The sequence below is a fragment of the Oryctolagus cuniculus genome, chromosome 11 (genome assembly GCF_964237555.1).
Source record: "Oryctolagus cuniculus chromosome 11, mOryCun1.1, whole genome shotgun sequence".
Lineage (NCBI taxonomy): Eukaryota > Metazoa > Chordata > Mammalia > Lagomorpha > Leporidae > Oryctolagus > Oryctolagus cuniculus.
Window position 1 is genome coordinate 52,508,753 of NC_091442.1, and position 14,603 is coordinate 52,523,355.

General features: G+C 57.8%; 1 protein-coding gene across 15 annotated transcripts in view; it reads right to left on the bottom strand.

The window, feature by feature from the left end:
- The window catches only part of KMT2D (lysine methyltransferase 2D), a 40,809-nt gene extending 26,341 nt beyond the window's left edge, over positions 1-14,468 (bottom strand). For 11 of the 15 annotated variants that reach the window (XM_051845422.2, XM_051845421.2, XM_051845418.2 and 8 more), the window contains exons 1-19: positions 14,331-14,468; positions 10,224-10,309; positions 9,846-9,972; positions 9,484-9,689; positions 9,274-9,383; positions 8,994-9,156; positions 8,512-8,677; positions 8,309-8,423; positions 6,952-7,109; positions 6,619-6,764; positions 4,881-6,518; positions 3,669-4,768; positions 3,127-3,240; positions 2,710-2,820; positions 2,001-2,105; positions 877-1,058; positions 572-736; positions 371-480; positions 240-287 (exon numbers count right to left, since the gene is read on the bottom strand). In XM_051845422.2, the coding sequence (XP_051701382.1) occupies positions 240-287; positions 371-480; positions 572-736; positions 877-1,058; positions 2,001-2,105; positions 2,710-2,820; positions 3,127-3,240; positions 3,669-4,768; positions 4,881-6,518; positions 6,619-6,764; positions 6,952-7,109; positions 8,309-8,423; positions 8,512-8,677; positions 8,994-9,156; positions 9,274-9,383; positions 9,484-9,689; positions 9,846-9,972; positions 10,224-10,272 (4,813 nt within the window). In that variant the 5' untranslated portion in view covers positions 10,273-10,309; positions 14,331-14,468. Of the gene's footprint in view, positions 1-239; positions 288-370; positions 481-571; positions 737-876; positions 1,059-2,000; positions 2,106-2,709; positions 2,821-3,126; positions 3,241-3,668; positions 4,769-4,880; positions 6,519-6,618; positions 6,765-6,951; positions 7,110-8,308; positions 8,424-8,511; positions 8,678-8,993; positions 9,157-9,273; positions 9,384-9,483; positions 9,690-9,845; positions 9,973-10,223; positions 10,310-10,426; positions 10,565-14,330 lie in introns of those variants that run through there. The other 4 variants (XM_070052188.1, XM_070052186.1, XM_051845415.2 and 1 more) reach the window with 2 other exon arrangements.
- Between the last annotated feature and the right edge of the window lie 135 nt (positions 14,469-14,603).

The following is a 14,603-nucleotide window of genomic DNA, read 5'->3' on the forward strand; positions in this document are numbered from 1 at the left end:
CGTGACGCAGGAAGACTGCTCAGCCCCCTTCACTGAGGAGAGAACCCACAACGCCTGCTGAAAGGAACACCGCCCAGGAAAACAGAGGCTTGCTTCGGTCCAAGCTCCACTGTGAGCTTCTAGGGAGCTGTGGGCCGGGTTCTCCCCTCCCTGGGCCTGTGTTTCTTCCTCTTAAAATGAGAAGATGAAGTTGGGCATTGGAACTAGACAGTGTCTATGGCCATCAGAGCCTGACTCACCTGGCTCTTTAACTTTCACAGGCACCAACTCTGGAGGCGCAACAGGTGCTGCAGAGAGGACACAGCGGTGCCGGTTGAGGCCCTGCCCCACAGCAGGCCCCTGCCCCAACTCCCCCACACCTGGTACTCACCCACAGGCTTCACCACGTAGGGCTGGCAGGAGACACAGTCAAAGCCTTCATCGGCTGCCTGCTCCACATCGTCCTCCGTGAAGAGGCTCTCACAGCCAGCATGCATCCACCTGGGAGAGCAGAGACAGGAGGTGAGCCCCCACCACACGAGGCTGGCGCAGGGAAGCAGGAGCCAGCTCGAGGGGAAAGGGACCGTCTCACCGTTCACAGTGGCGGCACTGAATCAACAGGTCCTCTTCCACGTATGGAGCGTGGCAGATAGGGCAGGTCACCAGACTGGCACAGGGCCCACAGTGTGTGTAACTGTTCTGCCACTCACAGTGGAAGCCAGGGGAGGCAGCCCCACACTGCATACAAGACACACACCTGGGAGGAGCACAAAGATCCTTAACACCTTCCCTGCTCAAGGCACCCAGAGGCACCCACTAGGAACATGGCCTCCACCACGTCCTTGGCGTTCCAGCTCCTCAGGCCCCACGTCCCCTGAAGACCCCAGGCCTCCTTACCACTTGCACTTCCAGCCACCCTTGGGCACAGTGAGCAGTGGGGGGTCCAAGCAGTACGTGTGGTAGCTAATGTCGCAGTCGTCACAGAGCAGCAGGCGGGAGGGGTCAGAGGCCTGGCCACACACCTCACACACGATGCACTCCACACAACGCCAGCCCTTCACAAGCATCACCTTGGTGATCTGACGGAGAAGGCGAGAATGCCTCAGGCTCTGAGTGCAGAGCAGGATGGGACTGTGCACGGACTGGGGCTGGGGTGACCTCAGCAGCCAGGTCAGACTTCCACTGGAGCACAGGGGTGCTCCTGCTCCCAAATCAGTGGCTCTGAACTCAGGCTCCAGGGATCTCTGAAGCCCAGGGATGCTTCTCCATCCACCCTCTGCCTCACCCTAAGAGTGGAATGGCAACTTGTCAGGAGCCAAGCCTCGCAAGACTGGGTAGGCCTGTGCTCCCTTGACAGTTAGAACCTGCTAGTGCTGCAAGGTACTGAATGTTAGCAGTAGACAAAACCCCAAAACAACAGATCATGATTAGGTCAAAAAATGTGTACTCATGATTTTATGTTCTATGTATCTCTCGGCAATTGCGTGTTTCCTACTAGTAAAGCTGTCATAGTTTAGGGGCCAGCTTTTGGCCTAATGGCTAAGCCACCATCTGGAACACCTGCAGCTGTAACAGAATGCCTGGGTTTGAGTCCTATGGCTCTGCCCCATTCCAGCTTCCTATGAACATGGGCCATGGGAGGCAGCAGGGGTAGGCTCAAGTTGCTGGGTCTCTGCAACCCACACAGGAGACCCTGAGTGGCTACCGATCTCCCATCTCAGCCCCAGCTGCTGCAGGCATTTGAGGTGTGAACCAGTGGGTGGAAACTCTGATTCTCAAAAAAAAAATTTAAAAAGTTATCATAGTTTATATGATGTATTGAATTACCCCAGCGAGTCATCATCTACCACAGAGAAATTGTCATGAGTTCCAAAGTACTTCTCCCCAAGACATGCTTGATAATCATGAATGACTTCTATGACCAGTGGCTGCTTTAAGCAGCAGTGTGGCCAGGCTAAGGGACTTAGGTGAGAACCCACTGGCCCTACACCACAGCCCGTGCTCCTGGGCACTGAACTCACCTTGCTGTTGACACAGTAAGGGTGATAGCACTGAGAACACTGCGAGCAGGCCAAGAGGTGGCCCTCTGCTCCTCGGCCGAAACTGCCGCACACCACACACATGTCCTGGGGAAACAAGCAGAAACACATGTCCAGCTGGGTCTCCTCTCATGCAGGCCCAGCCAACTGACTAACCTGAGCCCAGGGAGTGGGGATGTCGGCAGTCCATCCCACAGCCCTAGGACACTGGCAGCCACCACAGGGCTCTGTGCCTCCTACCCAACCAACCCACAGACATGGCTCCCTCCCAGGATGCCTCGCTCACCTCGTCAGGTAACTTTTGAATTTATAAAGCCTGACGTGGGTAAAGGTCCTAAGAACTTAAAGAAAGGTAAGAGGAGGTAGACTCACATACATGACACCAGCCTATCAGCTTCAGGATTACTCACAGGGTGGCCATCTGGCCTAGGAGTTAAGACACCTTTTGGACGCCTACACGCACAAACTACCTGAGTTCCACATCCGCCTCCAGCTCCTGACTCTAATGTCCTGCTAATTCGGACCCTGGGAGGCAGCGGTGCTAGCTCAAGTAACTGGGTTCCTGACACTCAGGTAGCATCCCCACAAGGACATCCTAGCTTTCCTCACTGCCTCTCCCACCAAAACTCACAACATTCGCTACACCAGATCTCCCCGCCAAGGACGGGACTGCCCCAGGCCAGCACAGTACCTGCATCAGAACAAACTTGTCGGTGTTGGAGAAGAGAACCACGGTGTTCTGCATGGTGTCGTCGTCGTCCTCCTCCTCCTCCTTGCTGGGGGAACCGTCCATGTCAGCAACCTTAAGGGCAGAGAGTCATGGGAAGTGAGGCAGGTGAATCTGCCCAACTAAACCGCCTTCCTGCATGGTTCAGCAGGGAGGGGGGAGCCCTGGCTAAGATGAAGGCCAGGAGGCAGGACTAAGAGGCACAAGAGCACCCCAGCCCCCAAGCCAGACCTCAGCCCAATGGCAGAGATTCCAGACAGACGCCTAGAGGCTGAATGGACAGGAGCACAGACTCAGGCGAGGCGGGGCGACAGGCTGGACTGAAAGAGGCATCCAAAGTGTGCTGGGGTGGGGGTGGGGGAATGGCGGGTCTCTCCTTACTACCAGAGTCTCAACTGAAGAAGTAGTGGATTTCAGCCGGGCCCGTCCTCTGCCTCGCCCTCCGTGTGCTCCCCCACGGGGCCGGCGTCTTCCTGGGAAACTGCTGCTGCGACCCTGAGCGGAGGACAATCACAGGGGCACGTTAAGGGTCGGCGTGCTGGGTCTCCAAGCTAGGATGGAAGACCGGAGCCAGACAGGTAATACAGCAAGGAGGTCCACTCAGGGCAAGGGCAAGAGCCAAGCTCCCAGACACCAACAAGCAGGTGGCTCGAGTCCAAACCCGGCCCATTCTCCCTCAAGGTGGAGGAGTGGCCAACGTGAGAGTACCAATTCTACTACTGAGTGACCATGAACCAGGGCAGGTGATCTGCACCGCCCCCTCCATGTATCAGTATCTCCCTAGTGAAGCCAAACATCGGACTACAAAATCACCAAAAGTCCAGGATTCAGTAAGCCGAGCAGGAAGGTTATCGCTAGCACAAGACTGGACCTCCGACAGTGCCAACACATTGACCTCATCCCACGAAGAGACATCTCCTCACCTGCTTGATGCGGGAGCGGGCTGGAGAGCTCCGGCGCCTCCCCTTGTCCCCCTCAGCTTTGCCTCCGCTGACGGCCGTCCCGGCCTCACACAATAACGAGTCATCAGTCTCTGGCAGCGAGTCGGTACAGAGCCGCAGGGAGCCCTCGTCACGGGCTGGACTGACATCTGTAGACACCCCGAGCTCCATGGACAGGGAGCCCCCCGCTTCGGGGTCAGGAGAGCCCAGCAGGGGCTCTGAACCAGGAAAACTGGCACTGGCATCACCCTGGCTCAGGTTGGAGATCTCATTAACAATATCAGATTTGATGAGAATGGGTGGTGTGGGGGCCACCGCTGCACATGGCTCCTCCTGCTCATCACAAGGAGAGCCCTGCCCTATCTGCTTGCATTCTGCGCCATAGACCTCCATAGGGGTCGCAGGGGCCAGCTCCTCAGGATCCAAGAGCACAGGGGAGCCCTTCAGTTCACTGCCAGGGGCCTCTCCAGCCTCTGGCTGTGCACGAGCAGCATCCATCCCATCCAGAGGGGCTGCGTCCTCCCCAAGGCCAGGGAAGTCCTCCAGGGCTGGCGCAGGGCTGGGGGCAGGGCAGGACAGGTCCCCCATTGGGGAGAGGAGAGGACTAGTGACACTGGGTTCCAAGGCTGGGCACTCAGGGTCTGGGGCCTTCTCAGTCTCCATCTCATGCGGCTCAGGCTCATCTGAGAGCTCCTCTGCCTTCCCGACCGGACTCAACGGGGAGGGCACAGACAATGGCAGAGCAGGAGGAGAGCACTGGGAGGGAGGAGGACTTGGGGCAGGCAGGGAATGCTGCAGGAGGGGAGAACACGGAGGGGGAAGGGGCTCCATCAGGATGGGAGACGCCGGGCCCAGTGGGGAGCCAGGGGAGGGGGGGAGGATCATGGGGGGCACAGGCTCAGGGTCAGTGCAGTGAGCTTCGGGTGGAGGACTAATGGGGGTCTCCAGGATAGGGGCAGCCAATGGTGACTCAGGGTCACTATCCCCTTTGGCACCAAAGGGGTACCCTAACTCCCCCAAAGGAGACAGGGCTGGTGGGGCCACAGCTGTAATAATGGGGGAGAGTGGAGGAGGAAGAGGATCTGGAGGAAAAGAAAAAAAGAGGGGCTCTTAGATCAGATGCACCATGAGGGGTTCAGATGTTCCCAGAGAAAGGGGATACCAACATCCCAGGGTCAGGGACTACTACCTTACCTGGTGGCATCAGCTGAGGTGACAAAGATGGCTCCCCAGATGGAGACAAAGGCAGCTCTTGAGGCAGAGGGGACAGAGGTGGTTCCCCAGGCTCAGACAGAGCTGGCTCTTCAAGCAAGGGAGATAAGGATGGCTCCCCAGGTTGGGGGAACAAGGGCAGTGCCTCAGGGACTGGGCATTGGCCTGGCTGCTCAGGCTGGGGGGACAGGTGCGGCTCCTCAGGCCGAGAGGGCAGGGGTGGCTCCTCAGGCCCGGGCAACAGGTGTGGTTCCTCAGGCCGAGGGGACAGGTGCAATTCCTCAGGCCGGGGGGACAGGGCAGGTTCCTCAGGCTGAGGCAACAGATGAGGTTCCTCAGACTTGGGGGACAGGTGTGGCTCCTCAGGTCGGGGTGACAGGCGTGGTTCCTCAGGCCAGGGGGACAGGTGTGGTTCCTCAGGCCGGGGGGACAGGGCGGGTTCTTCAGGCTGAGGGGACGGGTGTGGCTCCTCAGGCCGAGGGGACGGGTGTGGTTCCTCAGATTGAGGGGACAGTTGAGGTTCCTCAGGCTGAGGGGACAGGTGTGGCTCCTCAGGCCCAGGAGACAGGGGCGGTTCCTCAGGCCGGGGGGATAGTTGAGGTTCCTCAGACTGGGGGGACAGGCGCAGTTCTTCAGGCCGGGGGGACAGATGAGGTTCCTCAGACTGGGGGGACAGGTGTGGTTCTTCAGGCCGGGGGGACAGTTGAGGTTCCTCAGACTGGGGGGACAGGTGTGGCTTCTCAGGCACAGGGGACGGGTGCAGCTCCTCAGGCTGTGAGGACAGACGGGGTTCCTCAAGTGCAAGGGACAGGCACAGCTCCTCAGGCTGAGCAGACAGGCGCGCCTCCCCAGACTGCGGGCAGAGTCGTGGTTCCTCAGGCCGGGGGCAGGGTGGCAGTGCCTCAGGCAACGGTGACAGAGGTGACTCCTCCAAGGGCAGGGACATGAGTGAGTCCTCCGGTGGCGGGGACAGGCGTGAGGCCTCAGGGGGAGGTGATGTGGGAGTCTCCTCAGGCGGTGGGGACAGGGGGGACTCCTCAGGCGGTGGGCACAGGCGCGACACCTCAGGAGGGGGAGACATGGGTGAGTCTTCAGGTGGTGGGGACATGGGCGAGTCCTCGGGTGGTGGGGACAGGCGTGAAGCCTCAGGTGGTGGGGAGAGGGGAGACTCCTCAGGGGGAGGGGACAGGGGAGACTCTTCAAAAGGTGGGAACAGGCGAGATGCCTCCGGTGGTGGTGACATGGGCGACTCCTCGGGTGGGGGCGACATGGGCGACTCCTCAGGCGGTGGAGACAGGCGCGATGCTTCAGGTGGCGGGGAAGTGGGCAATTCCTCAGGTGGTGGGGACAGCGGGGACTCCTCCAATGGCGGGGACAGGGGTGATGCTTCAGGGGGCGGGGACAGGGGCGTCTCCCGTGGAGAAAAGGGTGACGACTCAGGCGGAGGAGACAGAGGAGACTCCTCCGGTGGCGGGGACAAGCGCGATGCCTCAGGCGGCGGGGATGTAGGTGACTCCTCAGGCGGCGGGGACAGGGGTGACTCCTCAGGGAGGGGCAGCAGTGGCATCTCCTCATTCAGGGGGGTCTCCAACCGGGGCTCAAGTTGGGTCCCTGCTCTCCCTGTAGACACAAGACACTGTACTCCTACCTAGCTCAGGTGTGCACCAAAGCACAGGCCATCTCTCACCACAGAGGAAAAGGACCCTCAAATCCTACTCACCTAGTGGTTTGGCTTCACATTGCAGGGGCCCCGGTTCCTTGGGTTGCATAGAGGTCACGTGCCCGCCCTTTGGCTGCCCTTGGCATGCAACGTACAGAGCATCGGGCTCGTCAGTGGGGGTGTCACCAGGCTCTGGGGGTGAAAATCTGCAGAGGGTACAGGGAAGCAGGCACTGTGGCTCTCGCCAGCTAACAATGCACAGACAGTACCCTGCAGCAGGGGGAAGGCCGCAGGCCTTCCTCCCCACCCTAGTGCTTGCTCTCTCCTCAAAGGCCACTTAAGTTCCAGTCCTTCCCACCGCCCATCCCAATTCCTGCCAGCCCGCACCCTTACCTGCTACAGACAGGGGGATGTTGCCCAGCCACAGAACTGACAGGCTGACCTCCCTGGGCTCTGTGACAGCGGTGACAGAGGGAGTAGTTCTCAAACCACTCAGAGTGGGGACTCAGCTCTGCTGAGCCTGCCCCACAGGCCCGGCATATCCGGCATGCCTAGGGAGAAGGGAGCGGGCCAAAAAGGCACTGGTCAGACAGACAGCAGAGACTGGAAGAAGATACGAGGGGACTTCAAAAAGTTCAAGGGAAATGGAAGTCCAAGTTTATTTTGGGGGCCAGCTTTGTGATGCAGCAGGTTAAGCCACTGCTTATGATACTGGCATCTCATAACAGGAGTTCCAATTCAAATCCCCACTGCTACACTTCTGATCCAGCTCTTGCTAATGCACCTGGGAGAGTGGCAGCAGACAGAACAAGTCCTAGGGCCCCTGCCACCCACATGGGAGACCCGATTGGAGTTCCTGGCTCTTAGCTTCAGCCTGGTCCAGTTCTGGCCATTGTGGCCATTTGGGGAGTGAACCAGTGGATCAAGATTGCTATCTCTGTCTCTCCTTTTCTGTAACTTTGCCTTTCAGATAAATAAGCAAATCCCTTAAAAAAAAAAGTTCTAAAAGTTTACTTTGGGGGCCGGCGCTGTGGCGCAGCAGCTTAAGCCGCCGTCTGCAGTGCTGGCATCCCATATGTGGCCATCTGGGGATTGAACCAGCGGACAGAAGGTCTCTCTCTGATACTCTGCCTTTCAAATAAATAAATAAATAAATTTTTAAGAAAAGTTCATTTCGGTGTGAAAGTTTTGAAATCTATGCATAGTTTTCATAATATTCATTTTCCGTGAACTCTGTGATATCCTCCATATGCGTGGATTTCCAGATTCTTTACACCAAAATAAACTTACCTTTTAACTCCATTTTCCACAAACTTTTACCATTTTTCTTTTTATTTCTATCTTATTTGAAAATAAGAGACAAAGGTCGGGGGAACGGGGAGAAAAGAGAGAGAGATGGAGATCTTTCATCCACTGGTTTACTCCCCAAATGGCTGCAACAGCCAAGGCTGGGCCAGGCTAAAGTCAGGAGCCCAGAACTCAATTTAGGTCTCCCACATGAGTGGCAAAGACACAAGTACTGGAGCCATCATCACCTGCTGCCTCCCAGGGTTCACACCAGCAAGAAGCTGGATCGGAAGCAGAGTAGCCGGGACTCAAACCAGACACTCTGATGTGGGACGTGGGTGTTGGAAGCAGCGACTTAACTGCTGCGCCAACTTCTTGAAGTCCCTTTGTGCTTGACTTGTTACCACAGGAATATTCTGAGAGGTCTGTGGGATAGAATTAGGCATGAAGAGGGGTCACTCACCTTGCACTTCCAAGAATGAGCAGGCAGCTCCTCCATGGGTGGTTTTAGGCAGAAAGTATGGTATCCTTTGTCACATGTCTCACAGACCAGCATCTTAGAGTCATTCCCAGGTTTCCTGTGGGGACATGGGGAACACCACAGTGTCCTTCCCACCTTCATTTTCCACCCTAAGCTGTGCTTCCCTCTTGCCCTCCCGTTCTTACCTGCAGGCTTGGCACACTTTGCATTCAGGGCACTGCCAGCCAGCACGCTTGCGAGCAGTCAGAGCAGTGTCCAGGCAGGCCCCGTGATAGTGATGCCCACAGCTGGTACAGAAGAACAGGTCAAACAATTCCCCCGGCCCCTCACAGACAGCACAGCGCGCCTCCTCTGCAGGGGAAGGGCACACAGCACAGGTCACCTGCAGGTGCCTCACAAGACATGATGCTGGGCACCCAAGAGATATTCTGCAAGACTCAGCATGGTGCTGGGCACCCAAGAGGTATTCTGCAACACGGGGTGAATGAGACAGAGAGAGTGACTGGGTGCCTACTACTATCCCAGGCCCTACAGACATTACAGTCAGGGAGCCAGGCAGAGCCCCCACCCCTGGGCTCACAACGTTCACACTTCCTGATGGCACATAAGCACACACTCTGATGAGTGCCCATCACCTGCCCTGTGTCCAAAGGGCAGAGCTCCTCACCCAGATGTGCAGCCCCGTCACTGTGCTCTGGGCATAGCAGCTGCAGCATCTTCATGGACAGGAAGGAACCACTGGCAGCTGCACAGGGGAAGTGGTAAAGCCGTGGACAACCGGGCGAGCGGCACGGGATGGAGGCACCGAGCCTGGTGCAGTGGGAGCAGCGCTGTCAGGGTGGAGACAAAGCCTCAAGTGCCAGCCAGCCCCCTCTGGCCCTGCCCCAGGATGCCCACCCCAGCCTGCCTGCCCTTATGCCTATGCAGTCCCCTCACCCCAGCCCCACCTGTGAGATCCCTGAGAAGATGGCCTTGTCCACACCACATAGTTCTGGGCCCTCCTGCCCCCACACGCCTGCTGACCACGCAGCACACCAATGGTGAGCCCAGCAGAACCCTTCACAGGTAGGAACAGGTAAACAGAAAGGAAAGAGTTAACAACAAGGTGCCCACGCCGAGCCCCTTCCCCGTGGCCTGCCCCCACTTCCCTCACTCACCTCCAGGTTCTCCCAGGTGGGCAGGTGTAAGGCCCTCAGGGAAACCAATCTGTGACAGGTCCTCACTGGGCCCTGGGTTCCCCCCGGGGGACACCACTGGACACCGGGGCCAGTCACACGGCAACTCAACGCGCCGCAGCTCGCGCTGCCCATGCAGACTAGGCTCCCCGCAGTTACAGAGAGCACAGCGCCGCGCTGGACCCTCACTGTGGACACACAAGCATCAGCACTGTGCCAGGCCCGCCAAACCCATGATCCAGCAGGCCCCTGCTCCCCAAACAATCCTCTTCCTTCAGAGCCCCAGATTCGCAAATCAAACCCTCCTGGGTGCTTCCTATCCCCGACTCCCCAACGCGAGTTACCTGCAGTCCCCGCGAGGCCCTTGAAGCCTGGGACTCCCAGGACTGGGGACAGACGCCTCCCCCACGTGAGGGCTGGGAAGCTCGGGCTCAGGGGCACCTGGCTCCTCAGAAGCTGCAGCTCCATCAGCTGAAACAACAGACAACGCGGCTCACGTCAGCCGGAGTTACAAACCACGTCCACTCCCCCGGATCCGCAAGATCATCCAAAGCCATCAGTGAACCTGCGATGGCAGTTAAACTTCTGTTTCAAAGAACAAAGTCCTGTAATTACCCGCCGAGTACACAGACATAGTCCGCGTCCTTACATCAGCACCAGGAGTCTAAGGTTGCCCACGAAGACAGAAAGCTGACAGCACACCCAGGACGCACCCTACTCACCTGCCGGTTCTGAGTCTTTATCCTCGCCAGGCGGTTTCTGGCTGGCCATCCCTCTCTCCGACTGGGCAGGGCCCTCTCGGGGAGACCTGTTGGTGCCAGAAGAGGTATCTGTCTGTCCAGGGAGTCTCCTCAATAAGCACTTTTTCCAGAATCTCAAGGGGGAAGTCAGCTCATGGTACCCAGACCCCAGAGCAAAGCCTTACCTAGAAATGCTACACTAATGACAAGGAAAGTCATTCTCCCTAGCCCTGTGCCACCATCCAGTTCCTCTCCAGGTAAACATAAACCCTGTTTGCCCATTCTGGATTCTCAGGGGACCCACTCCGCTGTCCCACTTCCAGCCTCCTCTGTAACAGTTCCCAGGGCAACAGCATCCAACCAGAAGTACATCCCACTTAGAGCTAGCATCACACTCTGCCTCATCTCTGAGTCCCTGGTTTCTGGGGGGCCCTGTGCCCCCTGTGCTGCTCCTCACTGCCATCCTGGAGGCCTGTCGGTGCCAACCCAGGAAGTCTGAGTTCGGCCCAGATCCCTCTTCCAGCGGTGGTCTGGGACCTTGTGAGAGATGGAACACACTACTGGAACTAAAGCCTAAGCATGAACGGATCTCCTCCACCTCTGCTGGTCTCAATGAGGATATCCCAATCCCAACCACTACAGAGGAAAACTCCCCGATCTCCACCCACTGTCAGTCCAGATCCAGCTCAGGCCCACCCTTGGCCCCTGCCCTAACCCAGCCTGAAGGCCTCAGGTTGTTGCCCTTAGCGACACCAACTGCCCTTCCTCCTCAGCTGCCCCTAGTAGTTAACAGTAAGTGTGCCTTAAGAGTTACTGAGCATGTGTAGTCAGGCCTGGAGCTAGGCATGCTGGGAGTTGTAGTCTCAGGAAGCACACTGCCACTTGGAGGAGTTCTAAACAGGACAGGACATAGCAGAGCTGAGTAGCTTCCTTCCTCTTCCGTCAGGCAGGGTTTCCACACACACTGAGGAGTTGGGGGGTGGGGGGCAGAGGGAGTAACGGTCCCAAGTCCCCTCTTGGAAGACATGCCTGCCTGTACCAGAGGCCAATGCAACACGCTAGAGTCATCCTTCAAAAACTTGCGAACCACACCTTTGGGCATATTTTCCTGGAGCTGACAGGTGGGACTAAGCCCGGCACAGTCAAAGAGGGGAGTAAAGAATAAGAAGAGTTACCAGGGTGAGCGATAGGAGAGGGAGCTCGAGGTGACTGAGAAGGCGCTGATGGGGGCGGTCCCTAAGAAGACTATAAGTGGTGAGCGCACTCCAGAGCCTGATCTCCTACCTTCTCCTCTACCCAGAATGACCATAACCCACTCCTCCCAAACAGGAGCTGCCTGGGGTGCAACGGGGGCAGTGCTCATTTCAGCAGCACGTACACTTAAAAAAGGCATAGGGGGAACCCTCCCAGGTGCCCAAGACTGGCAAACGACCCCCAAGAACCACAAAATCAGCCCTCCTCCCTCGAGTTCATACTGCATTTCCACCTATCAGCAACACCCACTGAACCAACACGTCGTAGGCTGGGAAATTCTCCCACTTTTCCCCCCTGCTAACACTCATCATCTACTGGACAGGGAAAGCCAAGATCACCTGCCACCTGCCACCTCCATCCCCAAACCTGCCACACAACCACACCTGAAAGCAAGGGTGGGTCCTGGGCCAGCGCACAGCAAAGCCGCTCTGGAACTTCAAGGAGCACCCAGAAGCAACCCGAGGGAAGCAGGAGCTCCACGAGGGAGCTCGGGACAGGAGCCAGGCCCCCTTTCCTATGCAGTTGTTCAAGGCCCAGCCACACCCCAAAGGTCCAAAGAGGTCCCAGTTTCTGGATGTTTGCACTTTCCGGTATCTTACCACCACCACCTGCCGCAGAGTTTCTCCACCAGCTCTACTCTCGAAGCCAAGGCCGAAGGAGCCACAGGCAGCAAGAAATAAAGAAGCGACAGCAATAGTACAGTGGGTAGGAGGACTGCCTCACACAAGGCCAGAGGGGCAGGTTCCCCCACACTCCCCCAAGTACAGCCCTCTCGCCTGGTAAGGTTGGCACTGCCCAAGAAGGTACAGAAGCCACCTCCATCCCACTTAGGCAGCCACCGAGAATCAGAGGATCCTGTCGGCTGTCCCAAAAAGAATCTAGGGAGGCGCACCTCCAGTCTACCACCTGTACCCTAATGCCAAGGCCCAATGATCAGGCCCCTGAACATAACTCAGCAAAAAAAAAAAAAAAAAAAAAAAAAAAAAAAAAAAGACCACAGGCCCCCCCTTAAGCCCCATTATTCAAAGCCAGTAAACACACAACACACACCCCACGAGGGTCTTTCCCTGGATCTAAACTGGGCTAGTGCCTCGCCAGAGTGGAATATGGTGCTGACACTCCTCAGTCCTACCTAAAAGGCCCCCAACAGCAAGAGGTCGGCAGGGATTACTCTCCATCTACCTCACTCCTCTGCCTCCTCCCAGACCAGCAGCTCGTCCTCATTCTCCCAGCCCAGGGGGAAATAGAGACTTGGAGAGGTCCACGGCAGAAGCAGGCCCTTGAGTGAACAGCTCTTCAGCAGGACTCAGGACTTCCTGGTTCCCAGTCTGAGGATCAAACCACACCTCGCCCCACCCCCATTTTGAGTCAGCCCTCCAGGAAGCAACACTGGCGCTGCAGACCCTCTGAATGTCCCTGGCTCTGTCCAGGGGCAGCCACAGCTTCCCAGGGAGCAGCCTCACCCATGGGAGTTATCTGGAGACAGCAGAAGGCATCCTCCAGGGAAGGTTAGGAGCAGGGAACAGGGCTGACAGCTCACCTATCTCTACCACCCCTGTGCCACCTCTCACACCTCCCAAGGGCAAAACCCCCCACTTCTGCCTTTCCAAGACCAGACTCAAAGAGAGCTAGCACATGTATGTTGGAGAGGGTGCAGGGAGGGAGCAAAATGCACAGCCGAATCCCCGCTGGGCAGCATGACAGGTGTGAGAGGGGCTATCTCAGCCCGGAGCCCAGAAGCAGGAGGCTCGTGCTGCACCTTTCCTGTGTGCATACACACACCCCTTCTCCCCAACCCCTCCTGCCAGGGCTGGAAACCGCTGGCTTCTCCTCCTAAGAGGTAGAGGCCACCCTACCTCTGCAAGGCTGAGAGAGGCCTAGGGGCCTAGTCAACAGTCCCTGCTTAGAAAAGGGTTGAAGGGGTCTGGGAGGGGCCTGTAGCACAGGCCAAGGGACTCCTGGGCAGCCAGCTCTCCACATCAGGCCCCAGAGAAAGCAGGAGACAAAAGCCATTTTTTTTCTTTTTTCTTTTTCTTTTTCTTTCTTTTTTTTTTTTTTTTTGCAGCCCACATTCGCAGGGAGCAAATCTCAACGGCCTCCTCTATAATCCCCAGGAGATTATGTCCATCCCAAGAGGAGGGGAGGTGAAGCAGGCTAAGACAGCACTAGGCCTTGCTGGGGTCACTTTGCTGGGCAGGGGTAATTTAAAGTGGAACAGCGGGGGCCGCAGCAGCCCCAACCAGCCCCTGGATCACACTGGCCACTTTCCACACAGCCTCCCCTTCACCCACAGAAGGGAGGCCTGTTGAGGAGTTAGGGTTCCTTGAGCCTCCCAGACACTGCTGTTGGGCACCGGGGCAAGCAGGAGCAACGTTAGGGTCCACCCTGGAAGTCAGCCTGACCCGGCAGCGGCACCCCCACTCCCAACTCCGAGTTGTTCCATCCCAAAACCCACAAGGAACCCCGAGAGGAGGCGAGGCAGCAGCCCGGGACTGGCTCCTGGCATCAAGGCCTGGGTCCTAGTTTAGCCGGACTCCCCCCAACACAAAAATAAACAGGCAGACAGGCTCCCTGGACACGTTCCCAAACTCCCGTGGCTCCCCGAGCCCCCCGTCTTTAAAGAGGCACACCCCACAACACCAGGCCTCAGCTCTGTCCCGGCTTACCGGGCTCGGCTTCCCTTGACAGACCCTGCCTGCCAAGGGAGCCCTCCCCAGGCCTGGTACCCACCCCCTCCCCCGACCCAAAGCCAGCTCTGGCCAAAGAGAGTCCATCTGGCCGTGCCCCCAAGTTCAACCTTTCCTGGGCCCTGGCGGGCGGGCAGACTCCACTCACCTCTTCACAGGGCGATCCAGAAATCCTCATCCGAGAACATGGCCAGAGCCCGGGCCGCTCCCCGACCTCCAACCGCCAGAGCGATCACAGCCGCCCCCCGCACGGGGGGGCTCACGGGGGCCAAGAACGGTAAATCCAGGTCGGAGTGGCCACCCTCCCCACGAAAAAAAAGCAAGCAGCTGAAGGGGTGGGGGGGGGGAGGCTCTCTGCTTCGGGTTCCAGCAGTTTAGGTTTCCATGGACAGCCCCAGGGCGACGAATCCCGAGCGGACAC